General features: G+C 44.2%; 1 protein-coding gene across 4 annotated transcripts in view; it reads right to left on the reverse strand.

Moving 5' to 3' along the window:
* Positions 1–25,840, reverse strand: part of DVL3 (dishevelled segment polarity protein 3) — a 1,011,569-nt gene that overhangs the window by 86,441 nt on the left and 899,288 nt on the right. For all 4 annotated transcript variants that reach the window (XM_069618830.1, XM_069618832.1, XM_069618831.1 and 1 more), the window contains 2 exons: positions 24,317–24,448; positions 15,927–16,094 (listed from right to left, as the gene is read on the reverse strand). In XM_069618830.1, coding sequence (XP_069474931.1) covers positions 15,927–16,094; positions 24,317–24,448 — 300 coding nt within the window. The remainder of the gene's footprint in view (positions 1–15,926; positions 16,095–24,316; positions 24,449–25,840) is intronic.

A 25,840-nucleotide genomic window follows, 5' to 3' on the forward strand; every position in this document is an offset into this window, starting at 1 on the left:
TCCGGTCCCGTACTCCGCGCAGGTACCGCTGGTGGCACTATGCATAGGAGACCCCCAGCTGATGCAGGGGGTCCACAGGTACTGGGAACCGGTGGGCTTGGCCACCCTGGGAGACATATGGCAGGAGGGGGAGGCGTTGGAGTTCCTGAGACTGACGGAGGAGGTGGGGTTGCATGAGGGGCAGTACTTAACCTACATTAGAATGTTGAAAAGGGTGCGAGCAAGGTGGTCACCGGCGGTGCTCACAGCGCAACCGGATGCCACTATGGAGAGGATATATGATGTCTCGGAGGGAGGACATGAGGTTTCTCGTATATATGAGCTGCTGAGGACTAAGGTGGGGAAGGAACTGACTCATTTGAGACAAATGTGGGAAGAAGAGGTGGGGGAGCCCATGTCAGATGGGCTCTGGGAAAGGGCCCAGAGGTATCATAAAAAAGTGTCTCGGAACGCTAGGCTCCAACAAATCCAACTGTATGTCACGCATAGAGCATACCTCACCCCCAACAAGATTGCCAGGTTTGGTGGTCAGGTGGCCCAGAAATGCCCTAGGTGCAGGGAAGTGGAAGCTGGGCTGCTACATATGTTCTGGGCTTGCCCGGAAGTGGGAAAGTTTTGGTTGGAATTAAAGGCACGCCTGGCAGGATGTGGCATCGCTATGGAGGTGGAGTCGGCCTGGGCATGCATATTGGGGGGTTTTACTAGGCCACGTAATTTAAAGCACATAAGCAAAATGAAAGACCTAGCATATATCCTGGCCAAACGAAGGATAGCAATGGGTTGGAAAGCGGCCAGGAGACCAAGGATAGAGCTGTGGTGGGCTGACCTCCTGAAATGGGCCGAGGCAGAAATGACAGTCTGGTTTGAAATGGCATGTAGAGGAGGGGAGGAGGAGGTAGGACCCCTATTCGAATGGAGACAGCTAGTGGCCACCATGAAAGGCCCACCTCAGCCCGATTGCAGTGATGCTGATACAGACAATGAGACGGCAAACCCGCCCGAAGAACCACAGGCTGGTGATAGAGACAAATTGGCTCACGGGCGGGGGGAGGGTGCGGGACTTAAGAACTTAGCATGTGACTTTACGATGCTGAACTGTATGCGGATGTCCCACGTTTTGTATGTTTGGTGTGTTGTTATAAAACAATAAAAATGTTTTTTTTTTTAAACTCACTGGAGCAGACACTGCGACACAGAAGGTAGCCTGGTTGCGTAAGGGTGTGGAAGTAAAAGGTCGACAGTGGTTACATGTCGGCGGTTATAGACTTATATTAACCAAGTGAGGGTTAGGGAAATGCCTTTCTGCCCCTAAAACTAAGAGGGGTTTCCCTGCCTCAAAGAAATAAACTATTGGGTCTGTCAGGATGTCAGAAGTTCACCATTGTGTTAAAATCTCATTTCTGGCCCTCACGCTAACAACTCAAACTAGCATGCAAGGGAGTCTTCTTCTGCTTATGGGTTTCAAAAGTCCTTCTCCAGTTCATAATGTTCCAAAATAGTGAAACAAAATCAACTTCCAAAATGAAGGACAACCTTGTCCCAGCACTGTCAAGAGGGGTTTACTTGCTCATTGCTTTCAACCAGGTCCACAAAGTTCTAGGGGTTTTGTTTCTCCAGTTTCATTGCAGTCTCTTCCCCAGTCAATCTGGTTTACTCTTCTTCCAGGGATGTCGACTAGGGAATTATTGTTAGCGCAATGTCCTTAAAGGGTACTGGTTTCCTTCCCCTTTCTTTCTCCTTATTCGCACAGCTAACCTGGTACACTATACTGCCAGGTACTGTGACTATGAGGATCTCTTTGGAGGCCTTGCTTCTCTCTTTTGGTGTGGGTCCCAAACACGCACCATGCACTGGTTTCTCTTACGAATCTGTTCACCTGGTATATTAGCCTGCCAGGTACTGTGACTATGAAGATCTTCGTTGAGGACTTGATTACTGTTATAGGTGCGCATCCCAGACTCGCATTCAGTTCTCCAATTACATCTACCAGGTTCTCTAGGCTGCTAGGTACTGCGACTATGAAGATCTCTTTGGAGGCATACGTCTTGAGGTGGGTGCCCGCCCCATCCTTTGTATTCCTCCCTCCTTTTAGCCATCCCACCAACCTTCACCAGTCTACCCCATCTCTCTGGAGAGCATATTGGGGGTGTTTTGAGCATTCTCTGCTTCCTTCTGCTGCTTCCAGGGACAGCGCCGGTTCCCTGCTTCTGGGCAGCGCGTTTCGGCTTCTCCACAGTACCCCGCCTTCCTGTCTGGCTGGGTACGAGGCCCGACACCCAGGCCACTGCTTCTCTTGGGTTGCCGTCCACCACAGAGGTATTGGGAACGCCTCTGCCGACGGGCAAGTGTCCTGCTCTCGGCATCCCAGTTCTTCCACTGCTACTGGGATTCGAATCTCCCATTTCCTCGGGGGATGGTCTCTCTTCGAGTTCCTGCAGGGAGGACTGGGAACCTTGTCAGCTCTCAAAGGTGCCCTGTCTCCCTGGTAGGCAAAATGGTCCACACAACCCCTTTGCTTGCTGCACAGCTTTTCTGTTCCTGGCTCCTCGAGGGAGGTTTTTACAACACTTTCTGGATTCCCTCTTCTATTTCTACTATGGTTGGACCAATAGGAAACCAGTAACCACCAGACAGTTCATTGTTGTTCCTAGCGGTGATCTTCATGTTTCTGTGCTTCTTCGTCCCAGTACTGATATTGCTGTTCTCTTGTGAGTCAAGGGGGAAGTGCTTTGTTCCAGTACTGATCTCCTGTGAGTCAAGGGAGTCGTCACAGCACAGAAAAGCAACCGAAGTGGTGGTAAGAGGGATCACCCTATATCCCAGAAACCCAAGGGAGCTCAAGAAACCCGATTGTTGTAGACTTCCAGACGGCTGACCGAAACCTCCTCAAGAGTTGAGAGCCACATAAGAAAAGGGGTTATCCATACCCAAGATAACTAAGTGAGACATTGTGCCAGCGGACCTCCAGGGTTATTGAAGCCCAAGGAACCTGAATATTGTAATCAGCCAAACGGCTCGCAGATACTACTAAGAACCAAGAGAGGCATATGGAAAGAGGAGTTACCAATAACTCTGGGAGTTAAGTGTGATGAATCCTGAGATGGTGTAACTTCTCCCGGAGGGGGGGCCCCTTCACATGTGGCCAGGGAGGTGAGGCCGCTACCCGATAGTCCCCCTGGGGGTGGTGCACAGTCGGGGATCTCATGGGGAGAGACTCCCCCCTCTAAGGACAAAGAAGATCATTTTGGGAGAACGTTGTATGCCAACCTTCCACCCACACTCTGTACACCTTCCTATCCCATAAAACCCAACTCCATATCCCATACTTCCATGTATGTCTGCAAGTCCGAAAACGTAATAACTACTGAACGAGGAAGAACAGGGACTACATTAGGGAGACCTACTTAACAAGTACTGGGACAAGGAGGCGGTGTGGAACAGGGAAGAGTAATTGTGAGAGCTTGAATTAACAGTCTAGTCCTCTATGTCTGCTTACAAAAAAAGATAGGACTTTCTGGGTTGTCAAGCTCCCCCCCGCACCTGGAGGAACCTCTAGCGCGGGAGTCTGTTGTGGAGAATAGAAGAGGATGCTGAACGAGATACTAACAGGCAGGCAAAAGCATACCTACCCGCTCCACCGTGGATGGATCAACCGGAAAGAGGGAGAAGCAAAGGTCCAAGCGTGTGACCGCGTGGTCAAGTGAAGACGCACATTCTGTGAGGAACCAAATCCTGCCGGGCCGCTGTAGCACAACAAAGAATGGGAGAAGCCACAAGAAACCCAAAACAGAAAGCATAAGAGCCTGAGACCAGCCGACGCACACTGGTAGCGACTAAAGAAGGTACAGAGGTTGCCGGGAGGGTTGGTGGGGGCACATCAGTGTCGTGGGAGACTCTTAACCCATAGTGCAGGGGTGAGGAGGAAGCCCACAGGGAAGAAAACATTCAGAGCATCAGAAACAGAACGAGAAGAGGTCGGGTCTGGTACCGCACCCATAAAAGAAGAACCTTATAAGTCACCTTCTTTGTGGTAGTACCTGGCAGGAAAGGTAACCAGGTCTGCCAAATCAAGGCAGTAGAGAAACTCGGGTCTGGGATCTGCCTACACACCATCTTCCTCATGGCAGTACTTGGCAGGAGAGTGAACCAAGTCTGCCCCAGTCTGGAGACTGGGACGCCTGGGTCTAGGACCCTCAAAAGGAAGGACTTAAAGTGTTGAACTGTGAAACAAAAGAGAAAGAGGCCATGGGAAGGGAGTCCTTCCCCCTGGTTGTATCAAACTCCAAAGCCAAGATACCAGGAGAACGGAGTCATTCTGCTGGTAACCAAAGCTGAAAAGACTTTCTGAGACAGAGTGTTAAAGAATAAGCAGCGTGTCTGCCATAGAAAAGTTCTGGAACTTTGTCTTTTGTGTTGGAGGACAATTTGACCTGGGGAAGGGAGCCATTCCCCTAAGAAGAAGCCAACACCTTGAAGTGAACATGTATACCCAGTCCAGAAGGAGGGAGTCATTCTTCTGGACCAAGAAGATCTACTTTAGTTTAGTTTTAAGTGTAAGTGAGAGAAGTAGGATTTTTTTTTTTTTTACACACAGTATGGTGGACTATCGATTTACACAGGCATTCTGACAGACCCCTTAGTGTTTTAGTTGAGGCAGGGAAACTCTTCTTAGAGATGGCGAAAGTTAGGCTCTCTCTTTATTTTCTTGACAAAAAAGGTCTATAGCAATCACCATGCCACCTATGTGTCAGCCTCGTCCTTCTGCACCCTTACATAAGTGAGACATTGGGACAGATGGGCCCAATAAGACAAGTGAAGAACCAATTGAAGGAGAACACAGACAACCAATAAGTAAACCTCGTAGTGAGAAACCCACCCAAGCGCTAGCAATGGATCAAGGAGGTTTCCCGCCACCTGCAACAACTTGGACAGTTCACCATTTCAGTTGAGATTATTTTATGAGCTAGAGAAACTTTGACAGATGGCCAAGAACTGTTAAACCAGGGAAAATTGTTTTCTATGGCTAAGCAATGGATCTGAAACCAGGAGGGATTCCTGGATGCCCTGAGATAGGTCAGAGCAAGCAACGCTTAAGGCAAGGATACTCTGCCTAGGTCTTCTTTTATATTTTTCCTAAGCAGTAGGGCCAGTTTAGAGGTAGGATTTGGACAGAGGACAATTTTGTTATTTCTACTGTTGACAAGCCCCTTAGTATATCTTTGTTAGGGAGGGAACTCCCCTTTTAGCAATAGGGATAGACAGGCATTTTCTTTTAGGTTACACTTTTTTAAAAATTAATTTAAAGTGCATTTTGGTTCATTAAAACCTTATACACTAACAAAAACAATTACATCAATAATAAGAAGCATACATTAATTTCATATTAACCATACATAAGAAGAGATGGTACATTTTTAAAATAAGAAACATCTTTCAATCTATTTCCTATTATTCCAATAAAAACACACAAATCAAATCATACAGATCATACAAAGTATCACATTTGAGAGAAGATATCACATTCTCAAAAAAGAAAAGGAGGATATAATTTGCCAATAGTTTAAAAAATTGCTCGCTTCCAAATATAAAAGGCTGTCCCAATAAAAACCTTAATTTCACCATCATAAATTACTGACCAGAATTGATTAGATTCAATCATTTGAAGGTCGCCAACTAGATTAGAGTACCCTTTATAATACCATTCCTTTAGTTTAATACACATTGTTAAAATGTGTCTTGCTGTCTCCACCTCTAATTTACAGTGCCTACACAATCTTTCAGCACGGGGTATATTAGCCCAAGCCCCGGTTATTTCATTACATGGGAGAGTGTTCATACGTAACTGTAAAATAAATCTCCTCAAAGTCCTATTACCCGTGTTTAACAAATATTGTTTCGGAGTGGCTGGTTTAAGGCCTTGTAGAGCATACATTGTATATCGGGGAATATAATATAAATAGGACTGATTTTCACACAAATCCCAAAGACATGCTTTTTCTTTGAGGTTTTTCAAAATACGTACAATATTATCCTTCCCCGTGATTTCATTAAAACCTAAAATTTCGAGGAAGGCTAGTGCTGTATTTTGTAAACTAATCATATAGGAATTCTTAAACCTGCCTTCGCTCTTGTTTTTTCCTATGAGACCAAGAAGGCTTTCATTCCCCTCTTTCCCCAATATTATTTTAAAATAAAGTTTACAACATCCTATTTTCCACCACGTGGAGAGGGAAATAATCCCCAACTCACATCTTATTGCTTGTATAGGCACTGCTTTGGATAACCCAAGAGCTGGCCTCCAGACCTTTCCTTCGAGTTGGTCTAGTTTACTCAGATATTTACTTTCCACTGTTTCTATAGCATACATAATTCCTGGAATAATACAACTCATATATTTCTAAAAAACCTTCAATGGAGTGGCCACCCTTACTAGCCATGTATTTCCTTATCACATTCAATTTCTTTAAAATGTTCAAATTGACTGCCTCTTGGAAAAAATGAATACATGGTTTACTCAGGATGGGCATCCCCAAATAGGGATAGGCAACAACCTCCAATTCAATATTATTAATATGCCATCTGGAGATAAGCCTTTTCTTTTCCTGTTTAGTAACTCCAAATTCCATATTTTTTGTTTTATTTATATTAATATTGAGGTTGTTTGCCTCTGAATAAGCAGACAAACCATTCAACATTCTTTGCAGTCCTATCAGCGTTTTATCCATAAGGATAGTGTCGTCTGCATACATAAGCCCACATATTGGTTTCCCAGCTACAATAGGTGGGAAGTTGTTTAAGATCTTAAAACTCTCCCACATATCTAACACATATAAATTATACAGTATAGGAGAGGTAACACATCTCTGCTTGAGTCCAGTATTAGTTCTGATCTCAGATGACAGCATCCTTCCTTTACCCAAGCAGATGGTCACCGTAGTATCCCTATACATTTCCTCCAAAAAATGAAGGATTTTTGGGCAGATCTTTTTCCCTCTCAATTTCTCCCACAAAGTCCCCTATTGACACAGTCGAAGGCTTTCGAGTAATCTATAAAACATACATATAATTTTTCCCCCTTGTCCTTTGGGTTAGCTATGATGTAGTTCAGCATAGTCAGGTTATCCAGGGTACTATATCCCTTTCGTAATCCCGTTTGTTGAATAGAGAGTAGACTATTTTCCTCTATCCAATTATTCAAGCTGTTTACTAACAAGGAGCAAAAAATCTTACAACTACTATCCGCCATTGCTAAAAGTCTGTAGTTATCCAGCAGTTTTCTGTCCCCTTTTTTAAAAATAGGGACAACAATAGCTTTCTTCCAACTTTCCGGTATAATACCTGTTTCCCATATGCTCGTGAATAGTTGGAGAAATTTCTTAGGGTTTTGTTTTATAGCGATATTGGCCAGCCCATCCGGCCCTGGGGCACGAGAGGAATTCATTTTCGAGATAACTAAGAATATCTATAATATCAAAGAGGAAATTGACCATACCACATGGATTTAAGCTAGTAATAGCAGATATGTGACTGGTCTTGAAAAAGAGATTAGTAATATATTGTTTCCAAACCTCCTGACCAACATCGTTATTTTCCCTATTGTCTTCATCCATTAAAAATTGGCGATAGAGATACCAGAATTTTTTTGAGTCATGAGTTTTACATAACTTATATATGCATCTCCAATTCGCATTGTTGGTATTGTATTTATAATCCTTTATCCAATTTTTATAGTGTCTCTATGTTACTTATTCTTTTACTTCTCTCTTTATCATCTAAGTCACATATCTGCTTAAGTTCTCGAATATCACGCTTCATCTCTTTTTTCCTATCATAGATTGCTTGATCGAACTTATGTGTGTGATTTTCCCCCTTTGTACTTTTCAAAATAGTGTTACTGTTAGTACGACGTATCATACCCAACAGATTGGTAATAGAGTTGAGTCCATTACAGGCTATGTCATGACCATCAATAATTAAACGATCAAACAGACCATTAAAGGAGGCTAGGTTTCTATCAGACCAAGTAATCCTATTTCCACTTGCTGAAAATTGTATATTCATCTCCTCGCCCACTCCCCATCTTTCGGTTCCTGGGTCATAGTTAAATTTACCCCGGAGCGGTACATGATCACTCAGCAAGATGTCTACATGTTCGAACGAGATGTTTGTACGTCTTTGATTTTTATTAACAAACATGTAGTCTAGCCTGTAAGAAACCTTTCCGTTAGTCTAGGTGTTCCCATCCCTTGTACCTATATTTGTTTCCAAGTACGTAAGCCCCCAATCAGACATCAGGTTCATCCATCGACAGCCTAATAGGGTCTGCTGGTTTTGCCCCCCAACCCCAAGACAATCCTGTAATTCTATTGATGCAATTACAGCTGTTTCCTCCCACAATTCTTTACACCTATTCATATCCTTTGCGGCTATATTACAATGGGCATTAAAATCTCCCACTATACAAATATCAGAATCAGGTGATTCCAAGATCCAGCTATCAAGAGTTAAGTTGAGCTACTCCCCAATCTCCCGAAAGTTGACCCCATCTGGTTGAGAGTAGATATTTATAAGTAAAAGTTTCCTTGTAGGGCTTCCTCTATTTATAGATGCGCACATGACATTCCGAAGACTCCCATGTTTCTCATATGGTTTATAATTTAAATGATTTTTTATCCCTATACAAAGCCCTCCATATGGGCGACCCTTCTCACCTTTATCGGCAGATTTTTGCCATATATTATATCCATCCAATAAGACTTCTCCAGTGATCCAAGTTTCTTGGAGGGCAAAAATGTCACTCTCCAAGAGTAGTTGTATTCCATCCTTATGTAAAAGGGAGTTAAAACCCCTACAATTCCAAGAGAGAAGGGTATATTCATTATTGCATACCTCATCTCAATTAGAGCATGGGGTGTTTCCTTCCAAAGAGTTTATCTCCTTTAGATTACTTCCAGAATCAATACATGTCGGAGGATACCCCTCCAAACCCCTATTTACTGCACTGATATTTTTATATGTGGGAGAATTACATATCACAATTTCTTATTCATTCCCCCATATTCCATTAGACTTTTCCCGTATAAGGTCAACAAACACCGCTGATCTAAATCGGGCAATAACCCCAATTTTCCCAACTACCAATTTCTGGTAGGATAATAGATTCAATGTCCCCTGTATTAATATTTTGTAACTGCGGTATAGATGACAATTTGTTCAATAACCATGCCCGGTTTAGAAAGGGGCTTTCATCTGTGGTACCCCTTTCTATAATCTTTATGGTTTTTCCCACTGGAAGCAAAGGCTCTTCATTCATTCCAACTAAGTTAGCCATGCCAATTTTATAATTACTATGCATGGCCAGTCGCTCCATCTCCCTAATATATATTTCCTGCTCTGTTTTTGTAAGAGACATATCATTACTATTCCGAGGTATTGTAACATTTAAAATTGTTTCCCATAAGTACCCTATCCTTGGGTCCCAATTCCTCCAGCTCCTGCTTATTACTTTTGAACCAGTTCTGTAAACCCCCGTTTTTTGTTTTCGTTTTTTTGCCTGGGTCCAGTTTCTGCTGATGTTCAATAATTTCAAAGTGGTTCCCCACTTCTACACATTCAGAGTCTGGAGAAACCGTAGCTGCTAGGGCCATCGTATTCTTTTTGATTTTTTTTAGTAGTTATGACTTTAGCCATCGCCACCCTTTTCCGAGTGGGCCTTCTATTTTTCCTTTTTTGCCTAGTGCGTCTCTTCAAACCTTGAGATACTGTTACTTCAACAACACTCTCATTTAAAGTTATTTCTTCTGGTGTATTATCCCTAGGGTTGGGCAACACCTGTGGGGGTAAATTAGACTGAGCATGTTCTTTCTTACTTTCATTTTCGGCCGCTAAAACCAATTTGCTCAAATCTCCAAGATCATCACTTATTTCCATTGGATACTCCCCCCCCCCCCCCCCCCAGTATTCCTTTATCCCAATCTCAAGGGATCTAGTATTATCAATGTTCTGTTGTACCAGTACCTTAATATCCCTTTGTTCTTTAAGCAACTTAGTACAAATGGTCATTAGAACATCCATCATAGTAGTGAGTGCGTCAAATTTTTCACCAACCTCAAGGGGATTTTCATTAACCCCACTCATGTCTCTATTAAAAGAGTTATTAAATGAGTTTTCTGTAGGATTCCATGACACATCTTCTTCATTACCAATATCTTCTTCTTGTGCAAATTTAGTCAAATCTGGAGTATCAGATAAATTAGATCCAATAATATTATTCATTTCAATATCCTCAACTGCAGAAATGTTTTGATCCTTATCTATTCCCATGGATTGACGCCTCATATTGTGCACTAGTGTCAACAAAGGGTTGTTATCAATCATTGAACTGTTAGAGGGGAGTGAGTGGGGCTGTTCAGTGTCAGGTACCAATACTTTTTCTTTAATAGTTAAGAAGCTAAATATTTTGGGTTGACCCGGTACATCTTTAATCTCACCAATAAGCTCTTTCTTCTCTCCCTTCCCATTATTTTTTCTTTTCCCCCCTTTCTTAGTTTCTATCGTTATATTAGTTGTTGGTGTACTTTGTTTGCCTTTTTTTGACCTAAGGTTATGAGTACATGGGCTTGGAGCCATGATAGTAGAGGGTACAGAATATCTATAAGGCACCACCTTCTTACCTACCAAACAGTAGGTCAGTTAAAATTTCACAGGTCTGTAAATTCAGACGTCAGTACCAAAGGTAGAATAGTGCTCACGATATACACCTTTCACTATAAATGATAATGCATAAGATAATCTCAATCGATTAGAACCAATAAAAATAGTAAACAAGGTGCCTCAAGCAGTACTACCATAAAAACAAAAATCAAAATATAAAAATATTCAGAAAAAGCGAACAAATTAAGACTCCCAACTATCTCAATGTATATACTTGCGTCCACAGCGCGCCAAACAGCCACAAAACAGTCGGCGCCTTTACATCTATCTGGCTTAACGCCGCGAGGGTGGCTGTCTCGTCGTTATCTGGAGGTCAAGGAGTCACATGGTCGTGACGTGCGTGTCCCCAGCCCTGCCTCCTCCAGAAAGCAACGGGCTCTCAAGCACCAGCAAGAGCGCTTTCCAGCTCGCAGTGCTGGCTAAAATAAACAGAAGCCTCTGTTGAAATAGATGCGCTCGTTTTTATGCAGCAGGGTTCACCGCTCAGGCGGCTGTCTCGTCGTTATCTGGAGGTCAGGGAGTCACATGGTCATGACGTGCGTGTCCCCAGCCCCGCCTCCTCCAGGAAGCAACGGGCTCTCAAGCACCAGCAAGAGCGTTTTCCAGCTCGCAGTGCTGGCTAAAGTAAACAGAAGCCTCCGTTGAAATAGATGCGCTCGTTTTTATGCAGCAGGGTTCCTTTTAAGTTAAAACCCTTTTGATAAAATGACCTCTGGTCAGAGTTCTTCTTCTGGCTTGCCACACCAAGGGCCTGATTCACAGAAGTGTTTTATAATGGTGCATTCTCATAGGAAAACGTTCCATGAATTCCATTAAGCTGCTTTGTGAGAGTAAATGTGAAAAGCTGTTGCTTATCAACTAGGTTGGCCTCTCAGAACAGCCCTCATGGGTGGTTCTGAAAATCCCTCCTAATAATCTCCCACGTCAAGAAAGTGAGAAAGAGTGTCAAGAGTAAGGATGCAGAAGTACGAGTCTGACACAGTGGTGGCATGTTTGTTGGCACTTTTATTTATAAAAGTAAAAGAAAAGGAAAACCCTATCTTGCTCTATTAATACGAAGGGTTGCCCAGCCTCAACAAAAACACCAAGGACTATCAGGATGTCTGTAAAGTGTCCACCGTCCTGTGTCCAAACCTTTTTCTGCCCCTTATACTCTAGACTAAGGGGAAATTGTGTGTCTTCCTTCTGGTTCTGGATACAGCCCCAAAGTGTTGAATTCTTGATATGAGTGAATCTTCAACTTAAAGTTCTATCTTAGATGTTCCTTCCATTGGATATCCAATACAGATCCCAGAGTAGTATCAGGTCTGGTTCACACTCCTGCCAGACCTGACCATAGAGTTTCCTTTCACAAAAGAAAAACACAAAGCCAAAATATCTCCAGGTCACCAATGCAGTATCAAGTCTGGTTCACTACTGTGAGGGGCCAGAAATAAGAGGCAGACACAAAGTTGTAATGTAGTCAACATTAGACATTTTATTAAAATTAAAGTGTTTTGATAAAGGCCTTTCTGTTCCTATCCTAAAGAGAATTTTCCTGTCTATGAAGTCAGAACTAACGATCAGTCTGGGTCTCCAAACAATTGGGCAAACTGTCCTGGTGTCCAAAACGTATCTGACCCTCACACTAAAAATGAACAAAAGGTGTTAGGTAAATGTCTCTGCTTTAGATTCAGCAAAAAGTGTGCATAAACTATGTTAATCCAACAAAACAATCCTTGCATCTAGGGGACAATTCCCTTCCCCTCAACTGTCTTGGGTAGAATATTGAAAATGTTATATTCGAACAATGATTCTTTAATAGTAGTAGAAATGTCTCTTTCATATAACACTTTGAGGATGATGAAAAGTGTTTTTTCAAACAATAGTGTTTTAAAGGATGTCTCTTCTACAAAGCAACTTAAGTAATGGTGTTTTAACACCAAGGATGATTGGAAAAATGTCTTTTTCAAACAATGGTTTCTTAAGAGTAGTAGAAATGTCTCTTTTACACAACACTCATTAAACATAATTAAACAATGTCTTTTCCAAGCAATTGTGTATTAAAGATGTAAAACGTATCTCTTCTACACAATGGGCCTCATTACAAACCAGGCGTTAAGGGTTAACGCCGTCGTTAACCCTTAACGCCTGATTCCAATTTTAATGGCTGCTTTTAGCAGCCGTTAAAATCCATGGCGCTAAACCGCCTTGGTGCTAATTACGGCACCGTACTTTACGGTGCCGTAATTAGCGCCTTCCCCACTCCCATTATGCCCTATGGGGCAAAAATGGGAATGGGAAATGGGGATTTACCGCCCCACTCACCTTGGAATGGGGCGGTAAATCCGCCATCCACCATGGTGTAAACGTAGTTTACTCCATGGTGGTAAAGTTGGTGTACTTACCGCCTGGGTCGTAATGACCCCAAATATCTTCTAAAAGATGGTCTCCTGGTATACTCTCTTGCCAGGAATCTTTTCACAATGCCTGTTCCTTTCACATTCTCTAGATGGATTACCTGATATATGCCCCTTCCAGAAATCCCCCTCTGGGCTTTGAGATCCCCTGGTATACTCGCATGCCTTGTTCCAATCTTCCCCATATCGACATCTCATATTTGGAGACTTGTGTAAATTCTGTCTGCAATTGTTTGTACGCCTATCGGTTCGCCGCAGAGTTCCAAAAACATCTGGGCAGACTTGCTGGTGTTTCTGACCTGTTGTGTATGGCTGCGGCAAAGTCCTTGCTTCTGGAAAGCGTTTCTCACTCTGCAGACACTTTTCCAGTTCTCCAGTCGATTTCTCATTCACCTGCCGGTTGAACTGCTGCTCTTCAAAGCGACCACATCCCCGACAGCCTCTCCACTGCTGCTGGCCCTTCATCGGTCCTCCCGCGATACCAGTTGTGCTTCTCATGAATTTCTGGTAGGAAACACCTGCCCCCTTCAGCACAGTCTGCTCTCGGGTGTCTACCTTCGTTTCTGCTTCCTGCTTCACCCGCTATGCATCTCTCTTCTCTACCTTCACTTTTAACTTGAAGAGGAATAACATTTTTAAATGTACTGCACAGCCGATTTTCATCACAACCACTAGCCTGCACATTTAGCTTGATGTTTCTTTTAATCCATATTAACTACTTCTCCCTCGTCTCAGTCCTTGAGGTTTTATGGGAGTTGAAGTTGCTAGGATTATTGTGCTTTTTAAAGTGGTATTGCTTTGGATTTTTGTTTAAATCAAAACCATCATAAACAGAAGGTGTTCTACACGTGTTATGTACATATAAAGTGTGAATGGTATCCTGTCTAGGGTGTTTGGCAAGACAGTGTTTTAGGGGTTTACAACGGGAAGGATTTGTATAATGACAATATACCATCAGGAATTTAGGAATTATATGGTTTTAACATGGAAGGGAGAATACCCCGTCCCTCCTGATGGGGTCGCCACATCTCCCAGAGCCATCTCCCACATGATCCTCCCTCATACAATTCCTAAGGTCAGGATCAGGTAGCGACTGCCGTCCCTTAGCCACATGGGAGGGAATTTTAGGCTGGGGATCAGTGATGACTCCACAGGATTCATCATACTACCCTGCCAGACTTGATTATATATTTTAGAGTTCCAAAAGGTGTCTCTCTCTTTGGCAATGGGTACCCACCCCTCTCCTGGCTTCCTCTTCTTTGTTTCCTCGTTTACTTTGGGCCCAGATCCCTCTGGTCTGTTGCAAGATCTCACCGATTGGTTCTGTTGCTTGAAACTCTTTTCTATGGGTTCAAAAACCCTCTATATTCTTTCAGCGTCTCCCCGATTCACTTTGGGACCCAGCCCATTGCTTATGTAACTCTTTGCCTTTTGGTGTGTCCTCAACCCAAGTAAACGTTCCTTGCGGGCTTCATCCCCTTCTACTTGGGTCCCAGACCCTATTATGCTCTGGGGGGCTTTCCAGTATTGAAATGGGTACAATTCCCTGATATTCGGTTTCTTTGGGACCTCAGCCCCCGTTTCACACACTGTCCAATTGAACTGATCTGGTGTACTCCCCTCCCAGGTACTGTCACACATAGGGTAAGTGCCAAAGTTCGTCTTGCACTGTATAATTCCTTTTTGATCCCTTTTCATCTCCCAGGATGTTAATGTGTCTGGTTTCAGTCAATTCAGGTCCCTCTGTACCCCAGTAACCAGCCCAACCCTTTCCCTACCTTTGGAAAGCATGGCTGCGCGCTCTGGTCTATCCTGGACACAGGGTGGGGCTTCATTGGAGTTTCCACGTTCACCCTTGCCTCCTCGATGGCTCTGCAGCATTTGTCTCTCTCTCTCTCACTGCCGGCTGCACACAACATTCACCTGCCATGTTCAGAGTTCTCTCTTCAGCAGCTCCGCAGCATTTGGCTCTCTCTCCCACTTTTGGTTGTCTTCTCGCTCTGGCTTCGCTTGTCGGGTTCCCCGTTTCCCCGCCACCAGCCAGGTCACTCTTGCATGAACCTCCTGGAGAGAGTTGTCTCTCCTTGGCAGCATCTCTGCCCCATTCCTTCTGGCCCCTTGCCACGGAACAGGCGTCTGGTTCCTCTCTCCTACTCAGCTGACTTGACCTTGGATGCAGTCTTTTCTTGCTTTTTATTATTGAGGTTGCCTTGGGAAAACTATACCGCATAGGTTGGTTATGCGGTGGGCTTTTGCCTCCTTGGCTCATAATTTGTCAGTGATGTTTTGTATTCTGCCTGGGTAAGCCTCACTCTTCCTCGTCCCAGTATGAATACTGCATTCTCCCAAGGCCATGGTCACTGGTCCCATGGAGTGCCTCCCTTCACATGAGATCCAACCACTGAGTACCACCCCCAAGGGGACTATCGGGGAGCGGCCTGGCTTTCTGGGAAGTGGCTCCTCCTGTAGGAGTAGTGACAATACCCTGGGATTCGTCACACAAGCCTTTTTCAATTCAAGTGGCCCATCTCTGGTAACATTCTTCAAGACAGTTAAGCTCTACCAGACAAGCTGTTAAAAAATATAGCAGACAGTGGTTCTATAAGGCAGTCTGAGGTCCATTGGCAAGCCAAGAGTAGGGAACCTTTACTATAAAAGAACGTTTTGTAGTTAAGAGCAATGCATGCAGCCAAACTGTTCCTTTGAGCTGTATTTAAGAGCAACACTGAAATCTGAACTTGGCTCCCAATGGCTGATTGCATCCAGTTAAATCTGGAACTCATGGAACACTGACTGAGCTGTATTTATACTTACTAGCACAGAGATCTCCGAAGATGTAGTAACACTGCTCTGAGAAGGTAATTTTATTCACTGTGTGTCGAATATAACCTGCTTTGAGAAGGTTGCTGGCATACTTGCGGGCTTCCCGTCGATCTGTAAATCCTTCCACATGGTGATAAAGCCAGTCTACTACATCGGAACCTGCAGAAAACACCAAAGAATGGAAGACAATGAAAACATACACCTTTCAAAGACACACTATATTCTTTTAGGCAGTGTCCACATTCACTGTTTCAGCTTTTCAGCTTTACCCAATTATATCCACCTTTACATACACTAGCCTCCACTTAACTGCTTCCATAGAAAACGGGTCAACACAGCCAAATATCCAAACCATGCACTGCAGCACACCTCAGAGCACAAGAACATACAACACTCGCAGCATAGGTTGGATACAACAGTAAATCCACCTCCCCATGCTGCAATACAGTCCACATACCACAGATTGTCACTAGAGCCTGATGTGTAACTGAGAGACTACAACTGAGTATTGTTCCTTGCACTTTGCAGCTTAGTGGCACCAAAATACCAAAGTGTGCGAGCCGCAGTTCACCACAAGAAAAAAGTACATTATTCGGGGATCCAAGCACAGGGAAATGAGAGGGTGCTGTGGTAGGTCAGAAGGAGGCAGACAAAGGGGTAGCATTCTTACCAAGTTTAATTTAAATGATATGGAAAAAAAAGGCCCAGCCCTACCGAACAAAACTAACTAGGGTGCTCGGAGTCAATAGTGCAGCCCAAATCGACAGCCTATCCTCCGTCCAAATACTACCCTACTCTGACCCTACGACTATTCAAAACCTCAAAAGAAAAAGGGTCCAAGAGAAGGACTTCCTTCTACTGGACAGGCGTTTCTAGCCTCCATATTCTATCGCAAGGAGTTCTTTGTGATTACATGGACCAGTGCCTTTTGTTCCTGTAGGGAGTCTTCAACCTCAAAAGGTCTCCCCTTTTGTTCTACAGATACAATTCGTATGCTTTTCAAGATAGGGTCTTGGCCCCTATTCCTTTGGGACTCTTGCAGTGTCTCTTTACTACTTTCCAAACTTGGTTAAATTATCAACTCTCCCTGGTCTGACTTACTTGTGCTTCAAAATGTCCTTCCCTGTCTTTACAATGTTCACTCTCACTGGGATGAGTACTGGGTTTTTCTATATTCTACACTTTCTTTAAGGTATTTCACAACCACTGGGACGAGTATGATTCCCGTGATAGTTTCCTTGTACTGCACCACTCCCAGGTCTCCCGCCGCCTTTGCACTGCTATGTTGGTGTCACCAGTTCTTCCTGTGGGGTCAGGCATCCTCGGGTTTCCCGAATGCTTGCGTTCCTTCCTCCTTTCCGTTTGGACGCGCAGCTCCCCGGAACTGGTTCTCTCACAGTTTCTGTGTTGAGGACCAGATGGTCCATCTCTCCTGGGTCACGCCACCGCCTGTACTTCTCTTAGGCATCCACAGATTGGGTTTCTGCCCTCTCTGTGCCCCCTTCCCTTATCGGTTGCCAGCATCCGCTCGATTGAGGACTTCCCAGGCTCTCCTTGTCTTTATCTCGACAGCTTTGAAACTCCCAGGCCCCGTCAACACTCTATGCTGGACTTTCTTCCCTTCTTACTGGAAAGTGCTGGGTACTCCGCAGCGTATAGGTGAAGTTCTTCTTTCTTCCTGAAGCGTTGGTTATTACTCACTTGCTGTTCTTTGTCCAAGTATGGTTGGCTTCCAACCATTGTGTACTCTTCATGTCTTGCAGACGACTTCTTCCCAGTATGTTTGTTTGCATGTTGGTTGCATTCTGTGATGTTGCAATAACAAACATTCATCTGGGTGAGATAGTTCTCAGGAAGTCCTGATGATATTGTGGACTTTTCATTGAGGGGCTTCGGGAGTTACTTGACGGAACTGGAGTCTGTGTCTCCAAGAGGGGAGTTTCTCACTGCAAGGTCCCACTTGCCGCCACCCCTAGGGGTAATGTTGTGTAGCGGGCTCACCTACCTAGCCTCACAGAGAAGGGTTCCCCCTGGGGAGAAGGGACGAGATCCCATGAATCGTAATACAGGCTCTTACCTGTAATTAACTCTTTTACCTCTCTCCCGCTGAACCCTTCCCTGCCTCCTTCAAATCTTCAGCTGTCTTGTCCCTGTTGGAAAAACCCTCTGCTGACCAAAATGTCCTGACAAACTACAACCCAGTTCTCCCTGCCCCCCCTTAACCATTATAGGACCATCAAGTGGCTGCTCTTCAATGAAATCACCAAGTTCTTTGACAATAATGGACTTGCAGCTCTGCTTCAATCTGGATTCCGTAGTAATCACTCCACAGAGACGGCAGTCATGCAGGTCTCCAACTTTCCCTCTGATGCTCACCAAGCCAAACTCTCTTCTATACTCATCCTTTTGCACCGCTCTGCCGCATTTAACTGTCAACCACTCCTCTCTTCACCTCACACACTAGGACCTTGGATTTTGCTAATCTGCTCTCAGCCAGAGCGCCTCCTGTCTGAATGGTTAACCCTTTAAAATCTCCTGGAACTCGCACACCTCTGACCCCACCCATCTTCCTGTTTGCACCCCTCCAAGGATCAGTCCTTAAACATCCGCTGTTCACCCACTATAACTCTGCCCTAGGAAGACTTCTCTTCCTTTGGCTTTCACCATCACCTCTTTACTGACGACACAAATCTTTTTCTGCTTTCCCTCTTTCACCCCAGCCAACTAGGAATGGGTTACCAAATGTCTCATAGCAATTCATCACTGGATGGCTCTCCACAGCCTCATGCTGAATTCTTCAAAAATGAAAGTTATCTTTCTCCAACTTCCAATGCCATCCCTTTCTAGACCCTCCCCCTAAACCCTTCCTGTCTGACCTTACTGCTCCCTCGCCCAATGCTTGCAACATTGTTTTCTCTGATAGAGAGCTCAGACTGCAACAACTCATCACTACCACAGCCTCTTTTGCTTGCATTAACCTTCTCAACATTGGGTAAATGTATCAATTTCTTACTTATCACTCTACAAAAACTCTAATCTTCACCCACACACTCCTTCCTTCTGCTAGAATAAGTCCTCAACTTTTTCTAGAAGCACTCCCTACAACCTATACAGATCGTCCCCCTACCTGGACCTACAACTTCTTGGTTACCTCTCCATGCACAACTGCTTCCTTTTTCTAGCCTACAAAAGCTATAAATGATCTTACTCCTCAGTACCTGTGTGATCATATTGGTCTACTTCCAATTTCATTCCCTTCGCTCTTCCTTTAAGCTCAACCTCACTGCCCCCCCATGCCACTGCCCATGCTTTGGCTCCTTTTCCCCACACACCCTGCTCCATTGGAACCCACTGTCCATCACAATAAAAGCCAGCATACATGCCGACCTCTTCAAGGCTTGGCTTAAACTCCACTTATTTGATACAGAGGGAGGAGCTCCTCCCGCTCCTGCCTTCCACTCCCTCCAGTAATGATAATTAATGGAATTGTGTATATTTATACAGTACTCCTATTATGTTTGAAGCAGACACCCCCACCCTTTAGGTTAATGTTACCTTTTTAAGTCAATATTTCTTAAATATATTGGTTTGTTTGTTTTGTACCTGGTCCCTGTCCCCCTCTTTTTTTTTTTACCCTCACAAGATGGTTCCCCACTTGTTCTCATCTTGGTGCTATTGGAGAATGCCTACGACATCTGTAAATCTGTTATTTTAAATCATTTCTGATCGAAATTGACAACTTTGTTATTCGAATAATACAGACAGACCAGAACTGGATGTAACTGCTTATTGAGAAGACACAGGGATGGTCAACTTGCCCAATAAAGCACCAGGACTGTTACCACTAGAATGGCCACAACCCTTTGCAGCTCCTGCCATGCCTAGACCTAAACACTCCACACTCCAGAGCATATGGAAGCTAATAGCCTACACTGTTCCAATAAAGTTTGAGTGTGAGAACTGAGGTAATTACCTTCCATAGTGCTCTTCTATATATAGAGATAATAGCCTGGTACAGCAGGTTTGGGAAACAGCCAAACTCAACCTTGACTATATTGTTAAGCCAGAGAGGTACGGCCATGCTTGGCAAAACAGACTGGAGTCCACACTAGACAGAGGTTCCCGGAGAAATAAAGCACCAAACCTCTATAAAAGGGAGCAAAAGTTAATTCGGCAGGCACAGGAAGCTAATCGAGAACAGGGGACCTCTTCCAAGTGCACGGATACTCGCACATAACTACCAATATGTTGATTCTCTCCTCTACACCAACAAACAATAGAATGCGGCTATCCCCCTTGATTAATTTCGACCTAGCTGCACACATAATTATACACGACCATGCACTCCTCAACAATATTTAGAACACAGTTATCCTCCATGAGAAAAAAATCAGCCTATCTGCACAGATAATCTCATATACAAGCACCACCTCCGCTAGAACACATCTACCCAAGACAATTCAGCCTAGCTGCACACATACTGAGTGCACACATGCACTACCACCTAATTTCTCCACTGACCTGGACTACTGTCCCATCAGGCGTTCAAATACAGCCCATTGAGGTAATACCCGTGGTGGAAGGCGCTATACAAATGCCCAATAACATAACACTTTGGTTCAGGTAGGAGCCAGTTTGCTATCGGAGGGCGACTACATTTGACACGAACCACTGGCACTTTACACCATGAGACTTTATGCTGTGACATTGCATAGGCGGCTAGTGCTACTAAATGCACTTTATATACAGGTTCAGCAATAGTGTAAATACGCAAGGACTTCAGTTGCGGAGCACTGTATTGGATTTACAGAGTGCTCTGTACACCAGAGTACAAATAAATTGTTTGCACTTATTGAAGTCAGGTGGGTTTTTTTTGGTTTACGCGCCTCTTTTAGGATGTCCATGCAGCGAGGTGGTAACTGTGTAACACCAAACTCTAGGACTTCCGAAGCCCTGCTGGCAAATCCTCAGACTGTGGTTGTGTGTGTGTTATCTGCTGCGGTTGCAGTAACAGTAGATTATGTGTTGGATGTAAACTGACTGGGGACACAACCTTCATATGCAATAGGAGGAGGTGACACACCTGTTCAGCCCATTATGGGGCTGTTAGGATTGGCATTTTCAATTTGCAGGTCTATATCAGGGATGCCTCATTTTGCAATACTAGGCAGAGTGCCTGCATCTCGATCTTTCTTAGTCACACAGCTAGCCAATCAACTCAAGTTCACTATCTGCATATTATAAATGCCACACATAAATAAACTCTCAAATTCTAGTTGCAATCGATCACTTGGACCAAATTTCAACATACTAACATATAACCTGTTTATTAGACAGCCACACATGCTCAAGAACACTTAGTGAGTGGTTGATTTGTCCTTGCTTCTATTTTACTATTCATCTATGTTTCTTTTCAAAACAAACCTACTTCATTTACAAAATATCTCTCACTTGCCATTTCCTTGTGCTGCATTTCACCTTTCTGGGTTTTGTTAGGGAGCTTTACTAACACCTGTGATAGGGCTTTTGAAGATACACTCTTAGAAGTACAGGGCTCCAACTCTTAGGTTTGGTCTGAACTACTCAAAAGGTTTGGTAGCTATGGTCGAGAAGCCAGGTTTAGTCTAGGAGCGAGAAGGGCTGTACAAAGACATTTGAGCATACATATAGTCAAGGAAACACTTAGACACTGTAGTTATATACAAATATGGTTATTTATTATATATAAGTTAATGTTAAAATCAATATGCAACTCAGTGAAGTAAAAATAGTTCACACAGATCTAAACAGTAGATATTTGCTTTTGCAAATACAATTAAATAGACTTTTAGAAGAATAAAAGATAAGTAGTAAGGGTAGCTTCAAGTTATCAAATCATATCAACCAACATTAACTGGAAAGAGCAAGACTGGCAAGTAAATAACTTTGTGTAGGCCTTAACATTAGAAGTCCAACCCTATCTGGGGAATAAGTGTCTCAGAAGTCAGAAGGGAACACTGGGGGACCAGTGACCCGCGGGTGGCAGAACAATGGAAGGCATAAATCATCAAAGTTATACGTTCTAAGAAGATGCTTTATTTTAGCAGGTAGGTAATGGAATTAGATTCAAAGGGTTCTGCAGGCCAGGTAGGCCACCTGAAGGATTTCAACCGCTAGGACGGATGTCCTGAGACATGGGAGAGAAAGGTTGGGTTGTCCAGTCCAATGTGACCTCAGATGCTCACGAGGAGCAAAAAGGAACACAATTGCCCATGTAAATACCCAGGAGTGACACAGTACCTTTTCCAGTGAAGAACAACAATGTCACTGGTGGATCCCCAAGGTAAGACAGCTGCAGCTCTGGTTCGGGTCTCTGGCCTTGGTGGCTGGAGAAAGAACTTTTGGCAGAAGCAGATGGTCGGACTCGGTCACACGGATGCCCAGTAGAAAATCTTTGTGGCACCCGATTGTGGAGGCTCAACACAGGCTTCGTAGCAGCGACCGTTGTTACCCGGCAGACTTCCTTCTTTCTCACGGCCCATGACTCAGCTGAGGGGACTTCTACAATTAGGATGGAGCGCCTGTAGGCCCAGACAGATGTCCACAGGTTTGTAGCCGGAACCACACTTGATGAGATGATGCGCCGCAGCAGTGCCAGAAGTCCCAGGGTATTCAGAATCTGCAGGCCTGGAAAGTCACAGCTAATCGTGGAATGGCTCAAATTGTGGCTGGTCTCGAGACAGGTTGGGCCCACCAGTTCAAGAGAGGAGGTCGTCCGGTCTGGATCTTCTCTGTCGCACAGAAGAAAGGGCTGGAGTTGCAGCAGTCACTATGGCGGTCACTGGAGGTGGCTGCACGCATTCTCCTTTCTTCTTCTTCAGAATAGATCTTCCAGTGGTCAACTCTGGCTTCTGCATCAAGACTCTCGCCCGATACATAGGAACCCAGTCAATCAGCAAGCATGCTTTGTTTAAACGTTTGGGTGGTGGATGTCCCAAGGGGACAGCCAGGCTCCCAGCCAGAACGGGTTCCATGCAGACATACTGGAGGAAAAAGGCCTGAGGAGTTTGTGTCCTTGCAGCTACCTGTCTTCCCGAACACACTAATGCCTCCAGGCGGGCTTTCCCATGGAAACCCAACAAAGACTAAAGACAAATATCAGGAGCCCCCACTCAAAGTTGGCAGATGAAGGCTCAAGAAAGGACAAATCATCGGAAGTTGGTTAAAAAAAGAAGACCGGCACCACTTTATGTCAATGGTGGTGCATGTGTCCCTTATCGCAGCTGTCAATACAGCTGTGATAAAAGTTTCACAAAATCGAAATCCACTGCCACCAGCCACTCAGATAAACTTGTCCCTGTAACTGGAAAGTCACAGGAGAAGTGAGAAAATGGATACTATGTGTCCCCTCAGCACTCCAGATTAGGGAGGGGGTGCTTATCCTATAAAAGAAAAGTATAGGTTTGATAAAAAGTATCCCCCTATCCTGGTAACATCATGTTGGCACGGGAAAAGAAAAAGAAAACCAGAGGGAAGTTCAAGGAGCTTCCAGCAGCAGGGCACAGAAGGTGCTGTGTGCTTCAATAGTAAAATACAGATGCCATGGAAAAATATGGAGGAAAGCAGACTCCATCAAAACCAACCAACAAAGGATTCTAGAGTTACTTTAAAACTAGTAAGGAAAAAGGTTCCCACTCACTCAGGAGAGACAGAATAAATCCAATGGTCCAGTAAAAAGTGCTGGGGGACTCCCCAAGTGGGGAGAATTACACACCCAATGGACATTTTACCCAACAGGTTTGCTTAGTTTTGTTTCCTTGAGCTCTCCTGGGCCGCCAACATTTGTTTGGATCTCTGCTGTACTGCTTTCTTTCAGCTTCTGAACCATCATTCTGCCTTGGAGGGTTTTATCTTCATTTGCAGAGTATGGGTTGACACGCTATGTGCAATCACTCTCTTGTTGTGCAAAATACAGACCGTCACCTTTGGCATCCTGACCATACTACTTACTGAAGGCTCCCTAAGGATCTCTCCATCCATATACGGATGTGTCAGTTCTGTTATACTGCCATCTGATGGGGTTAAGAAACACAATGGTATACACAATTGATATCTTGACGTCTACAGTCTTCAGACTCCATGTGTCTGGCTGTACCTAAGTGTACTGCACATCCATCCAGGTAATGTCCCAGACACGACTAACACACAGCAGAAGAGTTTTGACTTCATGACTAAGCATTCTTACTATACTATGCAGCATAGTCATAAACTGACACAATCAAATATCTGAGCTGCTCACACCAGTGGGGCAGAAGAGAGAACCCTATTACACTGAAACATTTCTCGCAGATATTAAATCAAGTGGCAACATCCCATTAAAAAACATAAGCCACAAAACTTACCTATGAAGGCATTGGGAATGGTGATCTTTAACCACATCCTGTCCCGGACCTCGAGGCCAGACTCGGTGGAGCGCATGGCCTTCACAATGGTGGCCATGTCACTGTGGATGGACAGGTGAAAGTCATCGAAGCCTGTAGATCAGAGTGGAAGGGCAAAGGAGGAAAGGCGGGAGGCAAGAAATGAAAGGGGAACCAGGGTAGCAGTTAGTGAGGGAACGGAGGCGCAGGTAAAGAGCGAGGACGAGTTCAAGAGAGGAAATGGGGATCAGGTTAGGCATTGTAGGAAGAAGGAAGAAATGTGCGACATGGAATTTAAATGAGTGTTCAAGGCATGAGGATGAAAACATCAAACAATCACAAAGGGAACAATACATTGTGAGCCACGTGTGGGGTTTACGCCCCTTCTTGCAGGACAGATCAGGGTTCCACAACCCATTGATTCCAAATACATCCTTTCTGGCTACCCAGTAATGCACAACTCACCAACTGTCTGAGGATTGACATCCCATGCACGTTCTGTGCGATAACTACAATATTGTAGCCTCGTATGGTCTCAATGCCTATAGATCATCAATTATTTTTGGAAACAACTCCAGTTTAAACACTCTCCCACCTTGCTATAGTCTGCTTCTGCCATCCCCAAATCCTGCGTACCCCTCTGTCTTGTGATGCAGTCATTTGCTTTGAATATCAACCACCATTCTATCACATCTCGAAGTTCTGTCGCTTCTCCTGACATTTGCTTAGCCTAGTCTTAGCTGCCCCTGTGGGAGAGACGACACAGGCAATCTTTGTCTTAGCACTGGGAGGCCGAAGTACAAAATAAAGAAAGTCGGTAGATGTATGCCTGTGAAGTGTACCATATAGAATGAAAGCAGATGGCCAAGAATAAGAGTTCACTAAAGGAAAGCACAAACACCCTGGGCAATAGATGCAATAGCCACTCTGACAGTGGAAGCTGGCAGCAGGAACTGTGACAGAATTCACCTGTTTATGAATGGCATCTGCTGACCTCAGATGAAAGCGGGGAGGGTGTAAAACACTGCCGTTAATGAAACATCTACCATACTTGGTTGAGGGTGACCCATGTAAAACTCTGTTTCAGGTGATGAAACAATCATTACTTAGGCTCCTAGGAGTACTACTTCAAGACAGCGTAAATTATATCTTAAAGAACATGCAATCATCTTCTTTTTCCTCAAAATACACCTGCCTGTTTCCACATGGCTGTGAAAAGAGAATGTTGTGTCACAAAGATGAAGCCCAAAAATGAATTCTGTGAAAGGAAGGTCTCTGCTTTTACCATTTCAGCTTTCATCCAACATCACACTATGTAGCATAAGCAGACACTCCATGTTTCTACACCATAATCTCTACCTATGCCTGCTCGCCAGTAAACCTAAGAACCACAACTAAATATCAAATCACCTTTATTAGAAAATCATAAACAAAATAAAAAACCCACCTGGCTGCAACAAGACTCCAATACGATCGAAGAAACTATGCAATGACCTTACAGACCAT

The sequence above is a fragment of the Ambystoma mexicanum genome, chromosome 10 (genome assembly GCF_040938575.1).
Source record: "Ambystoma mexicanum isolate Mex_15411 chromosome 10, UKY_AmexF1_1, whole genome shotgun sequence".
NCBI lineage: Eukaryota > Metazoa > Chordata > Amphibia > Caudata > Ambystomatidae > Ambystoma > Ambystoma mexicanum.